This window comes from Rhipicephalus microplus, chromosome 10 (genome assembly GCF_043290135.1).
Source record: "Rhipicephalus microplus isolate Deutch F79 chromosome 10, USDA_Rmic, whole genome shotgun sequence".
Classification (NCBI taxonomy): domain Eukaryota; kingdom Metazoa; phylum Arthropoda; class Arachnida; order Ixodida; family Ixodidae; genus Rhipicephalus; species Rhipicephalus microplus.
This window is the reverse complement of record NC_134709.1, coordinates 74,174,146-74,198,349: the sequence shown is the minus strand read 5'-3', so window position 1 is coordinate 74,198,349 and position 24,204 is coordinate 74,174,146. Positions and strand designations below refer to the sequence as shown.

General features: G+C 46.3%; 2 protein-coding genes across 5 annotated transcripts; one reads left to right on the top strand and one right to left on the bottom strand.

The window, feature by feature from the left end:
* Window positions 1-7,249: 7,249 nt before the first annotated feature.
* Window positions 7,250-7,979, top strand: LOC142774299 (myb/SANT-like DNA-binding domain-containing protein 3). Its single transcript, XM_075874697.1, has 3 exons — window positions 7,250-7,517; window positions 7,577-7,765; window positions 7,975-7,979. Exons 1-3 carry the CDS (start codon window positions 7,250-7,252, stop codon window positions 7,977-7,979), a joined length of 462 nt encoding a protein of 153 aa, XP_075730812.1.
* Window positions 7,980-8,215: 236 nt separating this feature from the next.
* On the bottom strand, window positions 8,216-11,594 carry LOC119165132 (putative nuclease HARBI1). Of its 4 annotated transcripts, none has more exons than XM_075874796.1 (3): window positions 10,099-11,594; window positions 9,233-9,561; window positions 8,216-8,622 (listed from the first exon to the last, which is right to left on the bottom strand). In XM_075874796.1, the coding sequence occupies exon 1, from the start codon at window positions 11,494-11,496 to the stop codon at window positions 11,086-11,088; it is 411 nt and encodes a 136-aa protein (XP_075730911.1). In that variant the 5' UTR covers window positions 11,497-11,594; the 3' UTR covers window positions 8,216-8,622; window positions 9,233-9,561; window positions 10,099-11,085. The 4 variants fall into 4 exon arrangements, with proteins under 4 accessions (XP_075730911.1, XP_075730912.1, XP_075730913.1 ...); XM_075874797.1 differs by having other exon boundaries at window positions 9,401-9,561; XM_075874798.1 differs by having other exon boundaries at window positions 10,099-11,590.
* Between the last annotated feature and the right edge of the window lie 12,610 nt (window positions 11,595-24,204).

The window sequence follows — 24,204 nt, the reverse complement described above, 5'->3', positions numbered from 1 at the left end:
ATTCAGTGAGCATGCGCAGGCCTTAAGTTAAAAGGTGTCGTTCGGTATTCACGTGATCATCAAAACGACCTTACTTCTCCACTGAAATTCTTTTATCTTTATATTACGCATTCATTCATAGTGACCTGTCATACTGCGTATAATCATGGAGAAATGCATATTGGTCTCATGTAGATCATCTAAAACGATTACAGAAGCAAGCTTTGAGACTCATTACTTTCAAACCATTTTCATCACCATCAGCCCCCCCTTTTAGCAACATGAACATTTTACCTCTGCATAAACTCTTCAGCTACAAAATTCTAAAGATCATGTTTGGTATCCTTAGTAATGTATTACACATTTCCAGTTTCTCGGGAGTTACTCTTGTAAATTCTAACAAAACGAGGTTTTCAGGTAACTGTAATCTACTTCTACCTGGAGTACGTACCAACTATGGTCAAATGACGGCAAGATTTTTATGCATAACACTGTGGAACATGCTGCCTGTTGATCTCAAATCATGCTCAATGTACTCCTTTAGTAAGCGCTTGAAGGTATTATTGTTAAATGACTTATGACTTGAATGTTTTTTTTATTTCTTTGTTTCAAGCACATTGTCACTATTGCTCATATGGCCCTACGTTTTTGCACCATTTTTTTTTAAATATTGCTGTGAATTTGTCGCTGTTTGCTGACTAAGAAGCTAATCCTCTTTTTACTTTTTGTTAGGAGGTCTCCCTGACAGTTTTTACTTTGGGACTTCCGATAGTTTATTCGACATGCAAAAAATGTATTCATAAAGATGTATCTATTTTTTTAATAAACAACAAACAAACAAACAACGGGTCAAAACGCCACATTTATTTTGCCGGCCTCTATAGCTAATACTAAAACTGTGTCTGTTTGTTTCTTTCTTATAGTTATAACTGCTGGTATACTTGTCTGCCTTTTCATTTGTAAATTTCGACAATTTCTCGCAGCGTTCACGCGGGAAAACTTACGTGGCTGGTGTCAGTGCTCTCGTGGCCCGTGAAAAAGGGGCGAAATCCTGCTCGGCCGAATTTTCGGATCCGTGCATGAAGTTACTCCTGCATCACTTCACCAAAGTAAATATTTACTTGTTCATTTAGACCGCGAGCGAAAGAGCGCCAAACGTTTAGTTCGTTTTGTTCCCGGCGACAGAGTGGAACTTTTTTTATATAATTCAGGTATGTGAGAGAAAGAAAACGAGACAAAAAACATGCCGCGGTGCTTAGGGAGTGTTTCATTAATTGAACCAGTAACCTACACTCATTACATAATATATTTTTTTGTTTAAGATGGTTTGTACTTACAAGAGGTTGTCATATAGAGCTTTCTGGGAGGAAAACGACAGCAAAAAACGCTGATTGCCGTTTAGAACATCACTCATTCTATTCGCACTGCATTCAGGTTTTTGCGGGTTCCCAAGGATGCTCTTAAACGACGTATCGAAAAATGGCGGAATCTCCAAGTCAAGTCGTTTGCAAACACGTATTTGAACTGAGTTCTAACAGCGTTTCTACAATAACATCGTTGGAAAGAAATACAAGCACTAAAAAATATGAATCTCACACAGTACTCAAAATAATTCCCTCATAAAGCCCTATGGACGAAGTTAAAAGCTATGACACACCTGATTAGTTCTGCATCAAAATGGAAAAGGAAGGTAAATAAGATACGTCCAAATATATCTAGCCTCCAGTTATTGAATAATCCAATGAGATGCAAGTGTTCAATAAAAGACCACATTAGCACAAAGACACACTGGCGTGTGTTTGATCTGCAAGGAGTTTCGAAGACACACGGCCCCGGACTCTGTCTAGATTCAATGCGGGGAGTCCAGAACAAGATTTCTTAAGAATGCTTAAGAGCCCGCAGAGTGAATACCATTGATTGCTGCTGCAAAAACTGAAGGAATGAATCTTTTCCCACTGTCTCGTCTTGCCCCACGCAGCGTCTTGTTTTGTCCTGCAGGTTGGAGAGAAATGCGGCATCTGGAGCATGATTTATTTATTTTTACGAGAATGTTTAGAACCATGGCAACATGTAGATATCACAGACCTTTTTACCCAAAGTAAACTCTCTGCTTTGTTGTTTATTGTGAGGAGTTAAATAAAAATGAATATTCAAGATTTTAAAACATTTGTCGCATTTTACCACACTCATTCTAGTTGTAAACTTTTCATTCCTTCTCGCGCAAGACATCCCGAGGCTTTCTTGTCAGCTAGCATTGATCGCAGGTATAATGGTTCACCAGCAATCTAATTTTGCCTATCGTACATATGGGTACGTTGGTTTTGAAGGCTGCTTTGTGTGACTGCCACTGAAGGACTAAAAAAAAACTGCGACGAACGTACAAGTTAGCGTGTACAAGTGGGGGAGAATGATGACTTACCTTCACCATATAATCAACGTGAAAAGAACATAATATAACCCAGCTAAATTCTAGTAAAATACCTAGAAGCAATTCGATTAGCGTCGGAATACTCCAGTTTCATTGTTTTAACGCTTGCGCATTTATGTGCAGGCTTCACGAATTTTTTAAGTGCCTATTTTATATACCCTGTTCTACTTTTTTCGGTTCATGCGTCAAGTCGTCTGAGACAAGTACTTTAAAAGCGAGCTTTCGAAAAAAAGGTGCTCCCTTCCTTTTTTGAGAATTACGATCCCTGCCGATGATGGCTGCCGTATATCTTGAGTGCTGTTCATACTTCTTGAATATTGTCACTCACACACTATCAGCAGAGTACAGACTCAACATACAACAGCTGCATTTCCTTGTTTTTTTTTTCTCAAGAGCCAGTCTACCCTTCTGATAACTGCAGCAGCGGAGACTCCGTTTCCACAGATTTTTTTTTTCTTGTTCAAGAAACCAGATGTCACGATTTTGAGTGGCGACTCACCGAGGGCGTCAAAAAGCATGGAAGTAAAAAACAAACAATAGTGGTCAATTTTGGTGTTTTTATTTCGTGTTTTCTTTCTGCATCCCTGCTTCAGCACTTATATAGCGCATACATGTGTTTGACAGGACAAAATATTCTAGGGGATAGGAAAAGTGGGGTGTAAAGTGGTGTAATACACCATTAGAAAAAAATTACCTTGAACTTTTTTGATTACGAATAGGCTACTTGCGTCCTTTAACACGAGTTTTAATTGTTTAGTTAGTTTTAGAAGGGCTGCTGAATGGAGTCAAATGCAGGGAAAATTGTCTTCTTGTTTAAAAAAAAAAGCTTCAAGCCCCTCATGCATTTTCAGAATGCCAATGGAGGGCAGGCTTTATGTACACGCTGGGACAAGATATATTTCTCTTTTCTGAGAAGTGCTGGCGATTGGCTAGAGCCGCACATAGCAGAGTCTTTCCTCGAGCATCGAACCTTAATTCTTTCTTTTCTTCTGACAAATGGGATTGATTTAGATTTCTAGTTGGTACGCCAACACGCAGTTTTGTGCCGTTGCTTACGTCTTCTATTTTCTTTTGAACCCGTTATCACTAGGCTTACAACAGCAACGTGGAAAGAATATAAACACCCGATTAGTTTTCTTCAACGAGTAAAGAAAAAAAGGTATACCAAGTCAGACGACTTTAATCTCAGCAACGATGTAACGAACTTGAATATGTTTATGTGCAACATTTTTCAGTTTATCAGGTAACTAGTGGACAATAGCTTTCAGAATATGCTGCGTATATGTACAAGGGAACTTTAAATATAACGATTGTTTTCGTGAAAGCATCATTGCAAGAAATATTTCCCTCTTCCTGTAAAAATTTGCTTGCCTCAAAGGCAGCAAGTTTTTTTTTCAACAAAGTAACATGCGCAAGTTCAGGAGCTCCTATCAAGGCTTCGCTATGTCTTATAAGGCCTTAGAACCGTGACTGCAGTCTACTGCCTTGTAGGCTTCCTTCTCCTATTTTACTTGCTTGTAGATCATTTATTGTTATTACATCCTTTGTCATACACTTTTCTTTAAAATATCCATGCTAAAGCAAGCCCGTCGTGTCGTGCTGACATATTTTAGCTCTCGTGAAAGGCCCGGACCCCTGACGCTTGAAAGCCTCTATCGTGCTCCTCTGAATGACAAGGAATCAGCGATGGGGGAAGGAGGACGCCTTCCCAGAATCGTGTATTAGTGAGGACCGATAATATTCATTAATTTCCGGGCACTTGTAAATGACTTCGGGGTTCAAACCGAAGACTTACTCGAGTTCTAGTTAGCGGATCTCGATCTTGAGCGCCTGTTTTTCTGCTGCACTTTCATGTTTTATGCGATGTCTTTCTCTTTCAGAGTCCCGACCGACCGACCGACCGACCGACCGACCGACCGACGTATGGACGGACGGATGGACGGACGGATGGACGGACGGATGGACGGACAGACGGACGGATGAACAGATAGATAGATAGATAGATAGATAGATAGATAGATAGATAGATAGATAGATAGATAGATAGATAGATAGATAGATAGATAGATAGATAGATAGATAGATAGATAGATAACAGTGGAATAGGACCGTCAAATTGACTTGTTCAAGTCGTTACAAAACGCGGTGTTCAGGACTACCCCAAAATGCAATATGAACAGTTTCATCCCAAAATAAGATCTTCACGAAAGCAGGCACCGCCAGTTCACAGAGAACTTTTAGTTGTTTCTTTCTTCAATTACTTTTTGTAGTAATAAACCTCCTGAGCCTTGCCTGTTATATTTGGAGGTGGTGTCGCGATCGTGCATGCATTCGAGAAAGTTTTATCTATAATGCAATACGGGAGGGGTAATGCCAGCGTCGCTTTGATGTAGGGCTGCAACTATGTCATATGCAGTATGCCGATATGATTCATATATGCTCTATTCTCACCGAATAATTCTTATTTGCCTCTTCGTTTTTCCGGAATGCCGTGCATCAAGAGCACTTGCAACCTGATACTTCTATAACCGTGAACTTCCGAGAGGGGATCAAGCGTGCGTGGATAGTTTAGCCGCATGAGCACTCTCACTGCGCCTTAGCGGAACACACTCCAGCGGCATACGTTATAAGAGTTTTTTAGTTTGACGTTTTTACGCTCCGCTTAGCAGCTAAGCGGAGCGGGAACGCGAGTGCGCATGCGCCCTCCGCTAAGGCCTTAAGCGGGTTACCGGAGTGGGGAATACAGTCCGCTTACGAGCAGCCTAAGCGGAGCGCGGTGCGTTGCTGCCGTTTTTGCAAGCGGAAGGGGGGACAACCCGCGCGCCCTCTCTCGTGCGTGTAGCAACTTTGCTAATTTCAAGATGGCTTCCTCCGGAGACGGCACGCTTTCCGCGAGTGCTGCAGCTTCGCCGTCACCTGCCGAGCGCAAGCCGCGAAAACACAGTTTCAACGGTGAAAAATAAAAACGCCGCCACCACACACGCGTCAAAAACGCAAACAACACAATGTGAATTATAGAGGCTAGAAAAGTGAATGCTTGCAATGAATCTGGAACAGAACCTTGCTGGCTTTTGAGCGGCTAGTACCAAGTCAGAGCTTGCTTATTTGTCAAAACAATAGACGGTTAATACATTGAAAGTGGATATCTAATTACTTCATGAAAATATCATTTATACGTTATTGTTTTGCTTTGTATACGTGAAAAAATGTTTTTTTTTATTTTGTTTACCGACGATGAGAACGACCAGAGGGCGCTGCAACTGCGAAAGGTCCGCTTCGCTGCCGGCAACGAATAACTAAAAGAGGAAAATCGGCCGCCGCTCCGCTGCGGCTTCGCGGGTGCTCCCGGAGCGGAGCGGACCACAAAAACGTCAAACTAAAAACCTCTATATAAAGGGTGTGTACGCTTGTGTAGGTCCTGTATCCGGCCTCATACAGCTCAACTTCCTTCTGTATAATCTTGCAGTTCTGACCTTCAAGAAAATATTCGAAGCTTCATGGATTCATGTTTTGTTTCTTTCGAATAAAAATTGTTCATGTGGTTTTGTGTTTCATTTGTCAGTGAGTTTGCGCTGTTTTATGAGAGCGTGGGTCTCTAGTTCTTTATGTGCTGACTCAGCAAGCTCCACATATGCCAAACACAGCAAGCTCAGCATAAACCAAATTTGGTGTTAGGTTACGTCAATAGACGAGGAAATATATATGACTGCTGCAAGCATGGTAATCCTGACACACGTGTTATGTAAGAGCAAGACAACATACCACACTCATAGCACGCTCGTGGCTGTTTCGCAAGATCCACATATACTGAATTTGGTATGACGTGACGTGAATAGATGATGAAGGTATATGACACATCTAAAAATGATAGTCATGACACGGAAGTCATAGATGGCATTATTTACTTCCACGTCGTAACGATGTGCTGAATGTAAAGTGACATATCAACATCTCTCATTTGTACTTCGCATATCATCGGTTCCCACTGTACGTGGGAACTGCCAATTTTTTTCAGTGCGCATCTAGCGACCACACTGATTGGGACATAGCTCTACCGTTTGTCACCACCTACAGAAAGCCGCCTGCTCTACAGTTTATCTACTTTTCAGCCGTCATAGTTTGCTACACTTCGACACCCTGCTTTCGTCTGACTAACCATTTTCCATTCTTCAGTGCCGCCAGTATACCATTCACCGCTTTTCTAGCACAGAACATCAAATGAACGTTTCTTTCACTCTCTCCAGACGCAAGACTATCATCTTTCGACAACATTTGCAATGTAACATGCAGATATAGGGCCAACTTTTCCGGCGGGCTCTCTTGTTCTCGCGTGGCTCCCATCTCGACGTTTTGTACTGTGCGAAAAATTATCGCGCTACGTTAGGCCCTACCGTGACCTTCGTCAGGTCACACCTGCCGCTTATGAGACTTAGGCCCAAACAACGAAACGTTCCTTTCCTTTGACCGCGTCCTCTCCTTACGTGAGGCTTCCTTACAACCAAGTACCGACGGAGGAAGCAAGCGTACTCTGAAAGCTCCCTTAACCCGTCCTCGCGGGAGGACTGGTTGCCGCGCTCCTGCGTTCGAGATTATCGAATATAAGCTTTGCTCACAAGCGTTTATTCTGTAAAAAAAAGTAGGGTCACCACATCACTTCCAAATTGAAGTGTTAATATAGAGACGCGTGTACGCTTTCTTCCAACTACGATTACTGAATGTGAAAAGCCACCGTAGTCGAGCGCAAAACGTGGTGCATTCTAGCAACACTGAAACGCCCGCCTCTTTAAACGCTGTCATAGTGGCCATAACACAGTCAGTCCTAACGCGCTTCACGATACAGACATGCCTGCAAAAATTCCCTTTTCCGAAGATGAGAAAGATCTCGTCCAGGACCTTGTGCTCAAATACAAGGCCGTCATCGAAAATAAGCGTACGGACGCAATGTCCATCAATGCAAAAGCCAAGGCATGGGAAAAACTGTGCACGGACTTCAACTGCAGGCCCTTTGTGCGCCATCGGGGCGTCAAGCAGCTAAAGAAGCTGTGGGACAACATGAAGCAAAGGTGGAAGCGGGAGAAAGCGAAGCAAATCCGTGACGTCCTCACTACAGGTATGTTTCCCTTCTTTGTAAAAAGGTAGCCGCTGCTACGAGTTTTGGGGTATTTGCAGGAGGCGGCCCCCCACCACCGCCTATGGATGAAAGGCTCGCGCAGGTCGAAGGCATCGTTCCGCACCTGACCACGCGGGTGCCAAATCCTTTCGACAGCGACCGGCCGCTTGCCACGCCAGCAGCCCAAAGCGCGTCGGAAATTCTGAACGGGCTGATCTGTGAAAATGGACCAGCTGACAGTGATGAAGGTATGCCGCCTTTTGCGAACTCGATAGCGTGGCCACGGAGGTAGAAACCTCTGCAGGCAACGTGGGCGTTTCTAGCACACCAAAGGTCACGAAAAGCGGTTGTGTTTACACGCTGTCGTGATGTGGCAAAGCATGCAGATTCCTGTCCGATTTATCTGCATTGCCACCCTGTAATGCCCTGTTCGATCTTTCCTTTTTTTCCATTGCAGAGTAGTACACATGCATAATAAACCTTGAGGCCAACATCTATGCTTTTCTGTGTAACTAGTAACAATGCAGAAATGCACAAACGAAATATGACATTCTGGTAGATTGCTCTGTTTCAATTATTTGGGTGAGCGCCTGTGCCAATCACGCTAGAATTTTTCTTTCATGCATAGAAATATGTTTCACGTGCTGTGCATGCTGCCCCACCAGTATCGTATACATGAGTGAGCTGTTGTCAGTGCATGCAGGTAATGGTGTTTATTGTCATTTCAAAGTATACAAACATCTAGTAAAGGAAGACCGTGAATAATATTGGTATTTGTTTCATGAGGTGCTTCCTCACATTTCTTCGCTTGTCTTTCATGAATGAAACAACTTTTATTGCAGACCAAACAGAAGAACTCAGCCAAACCGACAGAGCAGCTATGCAGTAAATGCTGCAGAGCTCTCACACACCATCCGTGGTTGGTGAAAATAGCTTATGCTTGGACGATCCCAAAGTCGATGCGGACATGAGCCAAGAGGAAGCTGCTCAGCCAGGTGCACAAAGTGAAGCACCAACAGCTGGGTAAGTGTGCGGAATGTCCGCGGAGGCAGGCTGTCTCTGTTGCAGCACACACTCGACGTAGAACTCGAGGCTCGCCTTGATGCTATAAAAGCAGATAAAAAACATAAACAAATTGAGCACAATCAAAAAATGGAGTGTATGAGAGAAGAGCATGAGATCAAAATCAGCGCCTTGAAGGAGCAAAGAAAAAATTGCAACATCCAGCACAAAATCAAGCTTCGGATCTTAAAAGAAAAAGAAGTACAGAAACTGAAGCAGGCGCTCCTAAGAAAACAGCTGCAGGCAGCAGACTCTGAATAAAGAAATATCTGAGAGCATGTTTTGGAAACTTGTCACATTAACATGCAACAGCAAGCATAAGTATATATCTTGCTGTTGTTAAATTATCAGTTCTTTTCAAGTTGTTTTGGAGATAACACACCACATGTCTCAAATGTTATATTTAAACGTCACCAAGTGTAGTGTCTGAATGTACATGTGCCTGTTCATCTGATGTTTTGAAGTTTTCATAAAGTAATTTGAAGATATGAGCTGTGTCATGTACATTTTTCATTTACTGAAACACCACAGCGGTGCAAGTAACACTGCTAGGATAAATGCATGCAGCACTCTTTAAAGTCAACCAGACTGAAGAGAGACGACGTAGAGCAGGAACATAATTTTTGAAACAGCGCCTGAATGTAGACACTTACTTCAGGTTTGCACTGGACCTGTGTGTTCGTTCCCAGAGGAAAAACACCGGCGGATGTAGCAGCTGCGTACTTGTGCACCAGCAAAAGTGTCGGGATCTCCTTGGCTGGGGTTGTCGGGTAAATTAACGTCGGGGTGTGCTTCATCGGAGAGTGGACATGGGTCCCTACGCAAACAGGCAATGTTGTAGAGCGCTGCACATGCTGTTATGATAGCTGCAGACCGATCAGTGTCCGTCAGCAGATTTACCCGCAGGCATGCGAAGCGCCTTTTTCACACTCCAAATGTACGCTCCACACTGTTCCTTGTTTTTATCTGGCTCTTGCTGTACCTGCACAAAACGAGAGAATGTGCAAATCATGCATGAGCAGCAAGCGCTATGTGCAAAAGCATTTATGAACATGTCAAGATACAGCCACTGATACATCATCATGATTATTAGGAAGAAACAGTTTTGTTTTTGAAAATAACAACTTGCGTGTTCCATTTTAAATGTGTTTTGATACATCCTGTGTTATTTGCACGTGCACATCATGGGTATGCTTTTCGAGATAACGAAGAATTTGCTGTGGAACAGCAGACAGTAAACCTGTTCAGAGACTGCAGTAAAGCATGTGTATGCTTGTATGGGAGCAAATTTAAAATTTAAGTGGTTTGCGTCTAGGAATACCTTTTCTCTTTGTTTTTACAGTGGGCTTTACAGTTGCAGGTACTTCATTTGTTCCAAGAAGTTTTGACATTTATCTTATAAACGGCAGGTTTTTATTCTAGTTTTCGTAAGGGACACTGCAATTTTAGTGCTTCAAGTACTACTGTGCCAAGTAGCGCACCTATTATAATTTCCATGCTGAGGTTCATGTGCTGTTACCTCTTTTCTGCGCTTGTTTGAGGATTCTTCAGTGGTGTCATGAGGAATGGTAGGCACGCATTCCCCTGGTAACCAAGGAGAACGCCAGGTACAGCCTTCTGCTCGTAGAGAGCCATCACTCTGCTGTTGGTGAATATTCTGCTGTCATGCACAGATCCAGGCCAACTGGCAACTACGTCAAAGAATTGGAGCTCGGGACCAGTGATAGCCTGCGAATCAAGTATTGTGCATTTCTTAGAAATATTTTCACACAAAAGCAACAGCCATGTTTCAATGTGTCTAACTTGGAAAATTCTAAAAATGGGCACTTCCCCACCACAAACCCTCATGCAACTGTTAAGCACACTGTGCCCGGATAAGAAGTGGCTAATACAACAGGCCTTCACAACCCTTGGTTTTTATCAACCTACATGACAGTTATGCTATTTAGATCAGTGCATTGATGGTGCATATTTACTGAAATTTATTTTAAGTTACTGATACACAACATAGTCATGGGTGCGACATTACTGATTATCACGTTACCATGTTCAAACGCCAGCTAAGCTACTTTAAAAAATAATGATTAAAAAGAAAGTGACATTCAATGGAGTACCTTTCTGAAGCTGTACGTTTCATATGTAAAAGAAAAATTGGCAATGGACAGTGGTACCTGAATGGTGTGTATTCACCATGGGCATGTGCAACAAAAGTAACCCCATTTCTACAGCAACGGCACAGCTTTGAAAACGTGCGTCTATACAACGCTGTCGGAAAAGTTACACACATCAAACAGGTTAAGAAAAGAAAAAAAATGAGACAAAGGCGTCACTTTACCTGCACATTAAGTGAGAAGTATCCTTTGCGGTTGCGGAAGACCTCGGCGTTCTCGCCTCCAGGGCTCACAATCGGGAAGTGCGTGCAGTCTATACACCCCGTTACACCTGGAAACAGGCCAATTGCGTAGAAGCGGGCCATCACAGCATTCGCGTCTGCTGCATCGGGGAGTCACACATATTTGGGAAACAGCCGCAAACATATGATCTGGGTGATCTCCCAGACACAACGCGACACATACTGCTGTGAGACGCGTACGAGGTCGCCAACCACTGTCTGCATGGCACCAGTGCCGTAAAACCGAAGCGTGATGAGCACCTTCAGCAGCGGTGGGAGCGGGGTTCCCCTTCGGTCCATGTTCTTTTTCAACTGCAGTTTCGACATGATTGCAATGACAGACGCCTTGGTGAAACGAAACCTGAATGAAAAATCTTCTTCATCGTAGAATTCCATGGGGTTGACCGCATCGCGAACTATCCTCACTGCCGGTGAATACCGGTAGACCTCTCCGAAGACGAATTGACAAGCACGGTTCAAGAAATCCCTGAAGTCAGCCGCACTCCCGTCTGCCCCCGACGCCATTTCTTGTTTTACTGCGCGCCGTCGTGCCTGGCGCCGTGCACGCACCTCGCCGCTCGTGTCTCCCCGCAGAGGTGGGGTGGGAGGGTTGCCTCGAAAACGAAAACATCACGTGGGCTAGCTGTGAGGTGATGCGCTTGTTCAGGGCAAGCAGCGGACCTAAGGGCGCACGAAGGTAGCCCCAAAGCAACCTTAAGCTGAGGAAGCGCCAAGGAAGCCTTTACCGAGGGCTCCTCAGTGAGGAAGCTTTCAGAGTGACATAAGGCGGCCTCACAAAAATGGAGGCTTCCTCACTGAGGAAAGGAACGTTTCGTTGTTTGGCCCTTACACTACAAGATGCTCATCAGCTGCTGCACCCAGAGCTGAAGTAGCCCACATTTCTCGTTTTAGAATCTACTCTGGTTATTCACTCATTGTGACTCGGCCAGGGTAATGACACGTGAATGAAATTGTAGCTCTGGCACAAGCACTGAAACTACATCCAAAAAAGGAAGACGGCAACTTTGTTGTTTTAGGTTGAACTTTCGTGCTGCTCTGTTGTCCTGCAATACTGTATTTTCTGCGCGGCGTTAGCTTGACTCGCTCTCCACGAATAAATATTCCCCGTAAAATTATACTGTACTCAACTTGACCGGTTACCTTGAATTCATAGTAAGAATTGACGGGGTTTAACGTACCAATACCAGAATATGATTATGAGAGACGGCGCAGAGGGGGGCTGCGAAAATTTCGATTATTTAGGGCCCTTTATCTTGTTCCTAAATATAAGTACAAAGGACTCAAGCATATTTGCCAACGCTACCTTAAACGCTTCCCGATTGCGTGCCTTTCAGAGACTGCATCAGACTTTATCCAATACTCAGCCTGATCTAAAATACATCCCTTGTTATCTCTCGCTACTGAACTTAACACCCAGAGCAGTGCCACTAACAGTAGCCATGCTGTAGGCACATTGCAAGGTGGAGCCAGAGATTACTGTATACAAGATCTCGAACTCAGTCGTTGACACTGCTTGAAAGGTAAGCGTGGGCTTACGCTGACGTGCATATCAGAGTTGTTGCCAAAGGGCAGGCACACTCTCGGCAGCGAGCAGGAGCATTCCTAATTAAAGCCGGGTGGGCAAAGGCGAGTCGCTTGTTCCGGTGAGGGTCGGAATGGCGTAGGGTTGGGCTCCCTAACGAGCGAGTAGCATTAACCACAGCAGGCGGCGGTGGAATGAGACAGGGGTAGAGGTTCCAGTCCCGCGCTAACATCCGTTGCATTTGCCCGTCTACATTTCATTGTACTTGTTCATTTTATTTCGGTCTGCGGTGGCATAATGAGCTTCCGACATTCCAGAGCGTCCAAGCACTCCCCCTCTTCTCACCCTCTTCACGAGTGTCGAATGTGCCGTTTGTATTCTTTATTCGATGCTGTTCTGCCTTTTCGCTCTTGTGACCACACAGTATGCTATTTTTCAGTACGTATGCTACTCCGAAATATTCTTTGTGCATGAGGTCAGAAGCGCGCATATGGCTATGCCGGTCCAAACAGTTTATTGATCAAACACATGCGCGCGCACGCAGGAGAACCAGTTGGCCCACTCCTTTATCTTAATTGAAAACTCTGCGCACGCCTATGGCTGCTTGTGCGTAGAACCTTTGTACGTATTTTTAGCGTCATTTCGCAACATTTTATTTAATAAAAATTACAACACAGTTAGCTTCCACCAGCATGCTTCGCATAACATGGATTGCAAAGTACGTGGGATGTGCCAATTTTTTTCTTTTCATATTTGGTACTTGTTTGTTGGGAGGCGGCCACGCCGCTCCAGCAGTAAACGTGACAGTCGGACCATGCCAACAGAAAAGAACGGCCAGTTTTATTCACACTCGTGAATATATATAGGAAAGTAAGGGGGAGAGGGAAGGGGGATAAGATTGTGCACATGCGCACTTGAGAGCTTGGGTCGCGTCGTTCAATGGGTTACAGCATTTCTTCCCCCTTAGTAGCCAAAACGCACGACCGGTTTCTTGGCTCGTGTGGAGCGACGTAGTACGTATGGTTGCGATTCTGGGGTACTCTGAGAGGTAGCCGGCGCCGTTGTTTCTAGTCGTACCGGCCCTGGGGAAACCGGTGTAGATGGCCTCGACATGTCGTCGGCTGCTGGCGTTTCATCTGGGCTCCGCTTGCGAACTTGATCCACGTGGCGGCGGACAAGGCCATCCACAGTCTTTACCTCCAGGAGGCGAGTGCCACGCGTAGCCTCCACTGTGCCTGGGAACCACTTGTCTCCGGCGCCGTAATTTCGCACGTACACGTAGTCTCCCGGTGCGAAATTCCAGCCTGGGTCACTCGCAGCTTTGGTAGGATAGACTCTGGAAGGAAAAGACATCTCCATTCTTGTGCGCAGACGGTATCCTAATAGCCTCTCTGAGGGAGAAGGACCCTCCTGGTGTGGTGCGTTCCGATAATTGCACAATACACGTGCCAGTGAGGTGAGGAGGCAAGTGCCGCCTATCTTCTTCAAGCCATCTTTGATAGTGCGCACGGCTCGCTCTGCTAGTCCATTACTCTGGGGGTGATAGGGAGGTGTTCGAATATGCGCAATGCCATTGCGCTCCATGAACTGCTCGAACTCTCGTGCCGTGAATGGCGTCCCGTTGTCAGAAACCACCGTGCGCGGTATACCAAAACGGCTAAATATCGTTCTGAGGGCCTCGACTGTGCTATGCGAGTTGGCCTGCGACACGGGAAGCGCCTCAATCCACTTGGTGTGCGCGTCGACAACGATGAGTAACATTTTCCCTTTTACTGGTCCCGCATAGTCCACATGTAACCGCGACCACCTTTCGTGCGTCTCGGGCCAATTTACTGGTTCTTTTGCCTGAGCCATCGGCAACGCTTGCACACAGTTTTGGCATGTCGCCGCAACGCGCTCGATGTCTTGCTCTACGCCGGGCCACCAAAATAACGATCTGGCCTTCGCCTTCATGGTGGAAATTCCTTGGTGGGCTTCATGCAGTAGCCTTAGCAACTTCCCGCGTGCTGCTGTCGGCACTACAAAGCGGTGGCCCCAGTAAAGAAGTTCTTCACTAACAGACAGCTCATGCCGCCTTTTGTAAAAATCGGCGATTTCTGTAGTTTCCGTGTCGAGTTTTTTCGGCCAACCTTCCCGGGTATACTTGCGTACCTGGAAAAGTACCTCATCCGCGACGGCGAGTGCCTGGAGTTCCTTCCATGGCAGGGCCGGCTGATCCCACTGGTCCAGGGTCAGAACTTGAGCTTCGTCCTCCTGGTCCACTTCTTCCTGCAACGGTTGGGGTAGAGGGCTAAGAGCATCAGCATTGCACATGAGTTTACCCGGTCGATGTTGCAACCGATAACGGTAGGCACCAAGTATGATGGCCCAACGCTGAATGCGCGCAGCGGCCATAGCCGGCGTCTGACGATCCGCTCTTAGGAGACCCAACAGTGGTTGATGGTCGGTTAGAAGCGTGAACTGTCTGCCCAGCAGATAATCTCGGAATCGCGTGACGCCATAAACCAGAGCCAACGCCTCACGTTCAATCTGTGCATAATTCTTTTCTGCGGCAGTAAGCGTCCTGGATCGAAATCCAAGGGGCTGATACTGTCCTTCAATTCGGTGGAATAGTGCCGCTCCCACACCGTAGGGTGACGCGTCGCACTCCAGAAATAGCTCTCGTGCGGGATCGAAGTGAGTTAACACAGGCGCGGAACACAAAACGGCTTTTGCTTTTCGGAAGGCATCGTTTTCGCGCTCATCCCAAGACCATTTCGATTTCTTTTCCAGAAGAAGGTATAGGGGACTCAGGAGCGTGGACAGATTAGGCAAGAATTTATTGTAGAAAGTTAGCATGCCCAAAAAAGACCGCAATTCCGTGACATTGTGAGGAGTCGGTGCCAGCTTAATTGCTTCGATGTTCTTGTCTGACGGGTGCAACCCTGCCGCGTCAATTCTGTGTCCTAGATACGTAACTGACTCCTCACCTATTCGGCACTTGTCCGCGCGGAGCTTCACGCCGTACTCCCTGAACCGCTGCAAGACTGCTTGCAGGTTCGCAGTTGGCTTATCGTTCGCATCTGCTATCAGGACGTCGTCTAAGTACGCTTGAACCCCTGGGAGGCCTTGCAGCACCTGCTCAATTGTTCGTTGAAAAATCGCAGGGGCCGAGGCTATCCCAAACGGTAGCCTGTTATAACAAAAGAGGCCCTTGTGAGTGTTTATAACCGCTAACTTGCGCGAATCTTCGTCTAGAAGAATTTGGTTGTAGGCATCACGTAGATCCAAGATACTGAACTGCTGCCCTCCACGAAGCGTAGCGAAAATGTCGTCCACTACGGGTAGAGGATAACTTTCCATTTCACATACTGGGTTTAGAGTAACTTTGAAATCGCCACAGATGCGGACTGTTCCGTCACGTTTCAGCACTGGCACCACCGGGGTTGCCCATTCTGAATAGGAAACTGGCGTAATAATGCCTTCGGCCACGAGTCGATCTAGCTCGGCGGACACTTTGTCTAGCAAAGAAAATGGAATTTTTCTTGCCTTACAGAACCTTGGGGTTGCTCCGTCCTTTATATGAAGCCATGCTGGTGGTCTCTTGATGGCTCCCAGGCCCTCCACAAAAAGGTCTGCGTACTGTTCCAGCACGGGTGCCGCTGTCCGACTCTCCAGCTTCCCGTCCGATGAGAGTGACGCGATGTGAAGAAGCGGTGCCCCTTGTGTCTCGAGCATCTGTAACAGGTCACGGCCGCAAAGGCTAGGACCTTCGCAGTCTAACACAACGAGATCGCAGTCAACTGTTGCAGACTTGTAGGAAGCTTGCATTTTGACAATGCCCCGCACTGGTATCTTCCCAAGATAGCATGACAGAGTTAATGCGGCTTTACAAAGCGTTGGCCACTTATGACGATAGGCTTCGTATATCGCTTTAGGCACTACGCAGACAGGTGAACCTGTGTCGATTATCATATTCAGTGGCACTCCGTTCCATGTAACCTGCTTGTGTAGGGGCGGAACCAGGCTTCCATTACCCTTCACTGACCATATTTGTAGTGCGTTACAATCGTTATCTTCACTTTCCGCTGAACACTCTGTTATCGCGAAGGTTCTGTTGGTGGTGGCTGTCCGGGAGCATACTCGCGCCAAGTGACCTTGTCGCCCACATTTGTAGCACCTGCGCCGTCGTAATGAGCATTCCCTGGCTTGATGTCCCTTTTTGCCACAGCAGCTGCAGTGCTGCGATAAGCTGCTCCGTTCGCTCCTGCTGATTTCGGGTTGCCTGCTACGCTGCACGTTGAACACCCCAACGGCGTCACCTTGCCCGGTCATCTGTTGCGACCCTAACTCCGCGCTTTCGGCTGCTAGAGCTAGTGCTTCCGCTTCTGCCAGCGTCAAGTCCTTTTTGGCTAATAGTTGTTTCTGCAGGTTTTTCGAGCGCACTCCACAAACGATGCGGTCCCTCAGCATTCGCTCCAACATTGAAGAGAAGTTGCAGTTATGCGCTAGCTTGCGAATCTCGACGATAAACGCCTGCACGGACTCCCCTTCTTGTTGGTTTCGGTGAAAGAACTTGAAGCTTTCTGATATCTCGTTAGGGGACGGATCATAGTGCTCGTTCAAGGTTGAAACAACTTCTTCGTAACTCAGCGAGCTTGGTTTTCGCGGTGCGATTCTGCCGCAAAGGATTTCAACGGTCCTCGATCCTAACGCAGCCACCAACAAGGCCCTTTTCTTCGCGTCGTCCGTAACTTCGTTCGCTTCGAAGTAGGCGTCAATCTTAACGAGATACGCTTGCCACTTATCTGTCTCCTCTGCAAAATCCGGAAGCTTGAGGGCCATGGCTGCGGGCGGGCTGATGGGCGTCTTCGTCTTGGTCTCGCCGCTGGCGCCCGGCTTACACGTATCGGTGGGTATTCTCGTCGCCACTGTTTGTTGGGAGGCGGCCACGCCGCTCCAGCAGTAAACGTGACAGTCGGACCATGCCAACAGAAAAGAACGGCCAGTTTTATTCACACTCGTGAATATATATAGGAAAGTAAGGGGGAGAGGGAAGGGGGATAAGATTGTGCACATGCGCACTTGAGAGCTTGGGTCGCGTCGTTCAATGGGTTACAGCAGTACTCATATAACATGCTCACTAGAATCGGCTACATTTTCGCTGTAAAAGCTCGAAATTGTTTGGAATTTATTGCAAGCGCAAATTCGCAACACCTCCCGCACCGTAGCGCCTACCTATTTGAAACGCTCTGACACCCTCACCGAGTTGTAATCTGACGTGTCCGTTCCGCAAATTCCTGAAAAACGTGGTGACGTGCCGGGAAACGCGTGCATGTGTGCGAAAAGTGCAGCTTTCTAATAATGTTAAACATGTGGGTACTGTAGAGGCAATACTTCGTACTTTTATGCAAGGGCTTCTGTCAATGTATAAAATACATTTATTAACAACCCGTATTCTTCAACTAATGCTGTGCGACAAGAAAGTTGTAAAAGCTGAGCACTTGGTTGCTCTAAGCCTACTATAAATATGGGTGGCTTCGCCCGAGAATGTCGTGGACATTATAGCCAAACTTAGTTTCGTTCTCAACTCTATTGCATCGACCAGTCAAAATTTGGTGGGACAGGCAAAGACTTTGCCCGACCGAGCACGTAAGCCAACATCTGTTGATAATATGAGTGACATAGCACCCATGAAAGTGGAAGCTTTGGAATCTCTATAAAACCAGCAATGTTTTTGTAAACATATCCCGTCATCCCGAGATGTTTAAGAAGCACGCAATGCCTTGAGGTTAAAGCATGTAATCATTTTACCTTTCTTTCTCGGTGAAGTTCTGATGAACTTGAGTCAGAAGCCAAAATGCAAGCAACACACACACACCAAAAAACAGGCGTGAAAGGGAAAGATCGGGATGAAAACCGAGGGTTTACTCTGATGGCAACTCAACAAGCATAGCAGTAGGGTAGAGTGTAATACATGAATAAAATTGAATTGAAATTTAAATTGACTCTGCACAATAACATGTTACGAGAAAAAGAAGTAAAAGCTGTTCGAACAGCTTGAGTATCCTTAACTCCTTAGTGCACATGAACGTGACTAAAAAGTGAATGATCAAGTGATAAAGGCGCACATTTCCGCCGAAGAAATTACTGAAGATAAGGAATGGAAGACGACAGAAACGCCGCATTCGTCCACCTAGCAACGGGGAACAGACTCACCGCACGACATCAATACAAGTATGGTTATTAGACATCAGCCAGCAAGGTGCGAAAACCAAGATTGTCAAAGAAAAAAGTTAAGAACGTGGTGCACATCCCCAAACTACCGACATCGACATCGCCAAGGTGAGCGCCAGTGTAGTTAAGAGTGCCATCTTCGCTGGTGCCAGTAGACGGAAAAAAAATGGCAGCATATCCACGGAGTGAATGATGGGCAGTGGGGCGAAGCATTCGTCCGTCCATTCGTTCTTGCTTCCGTCCGTTCCAGCGTACGTCTGTGTAACCATCCGTGCTTCCTTCCACCCGTCCGTGCGTGCGTCTGTTCGTGCGTCCGTCCCTGCGTTCGTCCATGCATCTGCGCCTGCGTCCGTTCATGCGTCCATCCATGCATCTGTCTGTTTGTCCGTTCGTCCATCTATTCAGCGCTCCAAGTACCACCATCTCGCATCTTTTCATCATATATTGTCCATATAGAAGCACCGCCATCTAGCGGACATTTCAAGGACTAAACGGGAGGTGGCACATGCACACTTTCTTACGGCTTGCGCTTCGGGTTTACTTCCCACCTTTAACCACCTCAAGTTCATGGTATATACTAGTTCACTGTATTCATGGCTATGCGGCCCAACGCTCGCTAAACCTTTCTGAAACCAAGGAGGTTACACCTAGCGAGTATAACGAAGCAACCCTTTCTTGTCAGATCGTGCTCAATGTACATGCCAATAGCTGCTAATGGGGATCGCAGCGTGCGCGTTACCTAAAGGCCGAATGCTCCTGTCTCTCATTCCCCCTTAGCAGCCATTAACATGTGCATTGAGCACTATCTTTTATTGTTCAACGACGCACAGAAGAAATCTCTCACCGGAACCACCTTGGAGGTCAAAATCTTGAAGACCGCTATTTCGAGTATGTGCCACTGGTGGTTACGTACTACGAGGGACGCACAAGCCACGCCATAAGGAGCTTTGCCCCTAAAAAGCACGGAAATGACGATCTGTCCGTACTCGCACCAGGACGTCATCGTCAGCACTCCGTAACGAGCGACCATGGAGTGCTACGCCAAAATGGGGCCTATTCACATCCAATGGAAACTTCAAAAAGTAAACGCGTCTTGACTGGGAGCGTGTTTACTGACGCATTCCCATTGTGAGGCGTTTCCCATGGGTACGCGTCACGATTGGGGCGTACGGCGCAATGCTCATAGCTTGCACTTTGTGTCACAAGCAAACGGTCTAATCTGACCAATGCGGCCGCCTCGGCCTCCCTATGAACGCTTGCCCGAATCTCACGTATCACAGCTTCCATGACTGTGGCCTCCGCAACTCCCACCAAGAACACTATTGCTCCCCCAAGTGTAACGTGTGTGGTGGCGCCTACACGACCACAGAAAGAGCATAGAAAGTAAGGTAAAAGATTACGTACGTGGTTTGTAGACGAGACAGGGAGCTCAAGTATGCAAATAACCAACTGATGCACCATGACCTCCCGCTATCGAGAGGATCAGTCCATACACCAGGTCGTGATCGTGTGGCCAATCTCGGTCTCCCAGCAAGACAATGCACGACCACGCTCCGACAAGATCCAGACCCACAGGGTGAGCTTCCGTATAAACTAGGTGGACTGGCGGATAAAATCCAGGGCACTGCGCGGGAGGGGTTGGTAAATCCCATAAAGTTCCAAAGCAATCTCAATTGATCCAATCCGTCATCCTACAGGAACTAGAGGACGCAGCTATGCGTGAGTTGACCCAAAGATGAAGCAAGAGGTGCGTGAACCCTCACGTGCGCGCGCCGCATTGAAACAAGTCACACATAAAAAAAATCGGCAGATCCCACGTACCTGGAAATAGACGTTGTGCGAAGCATGCGGAGGGAAAGTGACCATGTAGCAATTTTTTTACTGAGCGACACGTCATAAAATGGCGCCCAATATATGTAGAAATCTTGCACGCATAGGCATATGTTGATGAGTTGCAGATGTTGATATAACAAGTTGTTTGACTTTGCAACACCAGAAGCTTATATGGAGCGCTCATTCTCGCGAGGATGCTGACCATGGACACTGCTACATAAATCAACTTCAGCGCATGGCAACTAACTACAATTGACGTTAACCAGACGTAATGGCTGTATGAAAGGACTACATATGTAATGTTTATAAAATTGGGCAGGCAGCACTGCAACCACCATTGATGTTTCACGAAGATTAGCGTCTATTTGAAAAGTAGTTCGGAGACCCGGTGTAGCTCTGTGGTAAAATGCTTCATTGCCACGCAGAATGCTTGGGTTCGATTCCAGCTGGGACCCTGAAGTTTATTCTTTGCATTCGTCGGCTCGACTCTGCCGTTGTCGGGTATTTCTTAACGCCCGCGTGTAAAAATTGCCCGTTTGTGTTCTCGTCGTTCCTGGGTAGATACTAAATGTCAATCACCTGAGGCACATCACCCGTGGATATGTGCCACTGTCTGGCAAGAAGTGTTTAATGACGCACGCGACGGGATTTTGACAATATTCATGTCTTGACCTGCGCGTCATATTCGTCAAACTATCTTACCCTTCCATGCTAATTTTGGTTCACGCTATGTTAAGGGGCTGACCACGAGAGCACCCAAACATAAGCGGCTAGACAGATAGATAGATACATAGATAGGTAGATAGATAGATAGATAGATAGATAGACAGATAGATATGCTCAAAGTCACCGAAGATCGCTAAGGAATGCTTCACATTTAAAACAGCAGGCATCGGTGAACATTGCTGACACGGTCGCACCGGCTCCGAACATACAGCCCATGCAACCAGAAGCCTACGAAGGAGGTTCCAAGAGACAGGTACGAGCAGAAAATGCATGGAAATCACCACTGAGACACTATACACTGCGTCTCTTGGGCTTTTTTGATGGGTGACCATTGTTTAGCAAGCCTTTTGTTCGTATAGTTTCTATTTAACGTCGGTACCATTTACAGCTTGCTTCATTGCAACTACGCTGGAAGCTGGCAAGTGCGACGTGCAAAGCTGAGGACAAAAAGGCATTTTGTGCTTTACCTAATAAATATAATGAGTAAAAAGACCGTGCTTTCACAAGTTTGGCGCCACCGTCCGAATTACAAAATGTTTACTAGAGAGTAAATGAGGACCTGAATGGACTGAAGATGCCTCTGCACTATGATCAGGTGGAGCTGTTCATCAGACTAAGGCAATGCCTTTATTGCCGTGCGCACGTAGTAATCGCATAAAAAAGAAACATAAAGCAAAACTTGACAAACAGTGGTAGGCGCCCACTCTTGTACGAACTCAAAGAAAGAAGAAATGCTCAAAAGTATAGTTGGGTATGGGTAGTTCCAAGCCTAGCCTGTGGGAACAAACTAACAATTCTTTCGCTTTAGGTGAGGTGAGTGGCCTCATTATTCGAGCTCAATTAACCAAGCGACTTAACCCAACCAATTTGAGTAGGCAGCTTTTTTTACCTCCGTCCAGCAAGTTGTGTGGACCTAAGGTCATCCCGTTTATAATGCCCCAGACCATGTCCTACGCCCGTCTATTTTTTCTATGCATCGTCACCTCAAAGGATTTTGACTGTACTTGCCATAATTGTGGTGTGGTTAGTAACTTTAAGCATATGCTCTAGTGGTGCTCTCGTTATGGGGCCCAAGTCGACTTCCAAAACAGGGTTTTGACTCTGTCTTACAAAGTTGAGAGTTACTACCATAACGGCGGACTGTCCAGAAAGCCCACGATGCGGTGGTGCAGCCAGGCTTCACCGTTCCCACGTGGGAGCAGCCCACGGCGTTGCTCGAAAGGAGTAGCGTTTCTCAAGACCCAATAACGTTGTGGGTCTGTTTTTCAATTTAGAAGCAGCCATTGACAGGAGGCTGATTCAGGAGTCAGCTAACGAGTGCGTCAAACGTTGCAAGGTACAACAAGTCAACCATCACAAAGAGCGAAAACCCCGCTGGCTGTAAGGAGCCTCTCTACGTTTTCGTCTTTCTTGCTTTCACGCCTCGGCCTATTCCTGCAATCTCACAGAGTGGGAATTCGTTGTCAGTGCCGAGGGACGTATATAGCAGTGCTTCCTCCCGAACCCTTTCTAGACTGGCCCCAATGGGGATCTTTAGGGAAGCGGCCGAGCGGCTAACAGATGCGCTGATGCACGACACCACACCTCTCTCAGGGGAGTAACAGAGGAACACAGCAGCACTCTGTCCTCACACCCTACCAACTGCCTTGTGCCGTCGGATGATTACATGCGTAAAGAAATCAAGCAAGGAGCTGTACACTGAATCACAATACGATACGACAATTCACCCACCCGAAGAGAATCTAGATAGCGGTGGAAACACATCAAGTACTGGAAGCAGAAGCATGGCAATCTTTTCCTCGGCATTTTTACAAAAAATTAGAGAAAGTTGTAATTTGAAGAGAGTTTGTTTATCTGATTGAGAGGAAGTGATTAGGACGCTAAGGCAAGTGCCCTCGACGTTTTTTTTTCGTTTATGAGCTCACCAAAAGAAAAAAGAAATCAAACATGGTCATTATCGTAAGTGTGACAGGAAGACGAACAGGAAGTGAATTCAAAGGAGTTTGGCTTGTTGGCGCTAGGTGTGCTCCAACCTGTTTATTTTCTTTTGTGGAACTCTTAGTTCATAAACCTTCTGTCTTCTGGCTTTTCTGTACCCGTCACATTTTGGTGGTGGTGCGGGATACCAACATGGTATAGTGGAGCTCTACCGTGATCTACGCGTTGTTTTCTTCATGATGACAGAAGAGGCTCCTCCTGCGGTCACCATAACGGCAATTTTCTCCTTTTTTGAGTTGAAATATCTTGAGACGTTTCGCGGGACTGAAAATTTCAACTTTGACGGCACCTTGGTCCAGTGTAAGAATAATATTTACACCGTGCTGGTTGGACACGCTCGAACGTACAAGCAAGAATTGTCACTAGTGTGACAACCTTATATTTGTGAATATCCTGTTCTACTTGATGTAACAGCAAGAATTAGGCTCTGGATACACGAAGTAGAATTGAGCAGTTTAATTCGCACGGAAAGAAAATATGCGTGCTCTGATCAGCCAATCGGCTGGTAAGAAGACATTGACCAAACGGAAACTGACACACCGTGCTCCAGCGTTGACTGAATCCTATATATCACTTACATACAATATGTCTTCACCCTTCCCCGCAAAGTGGGCAACCGCGTGGAAGAGTCCTAGAAAGCGACGCGTAGCTATGAATACTTGGAAGACGATACAATGAATTTCCTTACCTGCAAGGGCTTCTACACAGTAGGCGCAATCGACCGTGTGTGACAGTCATGAGCCCACCGAAAGCCGACGCAGTGCCCTTCAGTTCGCTCGATTTGATAACACCACAGCAACATGGTCATTCGAAGGCATACCACCACAGGCACCGCTCACTACACTTCATGTATTGAATATGATCCTACGAGAACTCGAAGCAATGCCTCCTTATTCCACGTGTTTCCCTTCCTGTGA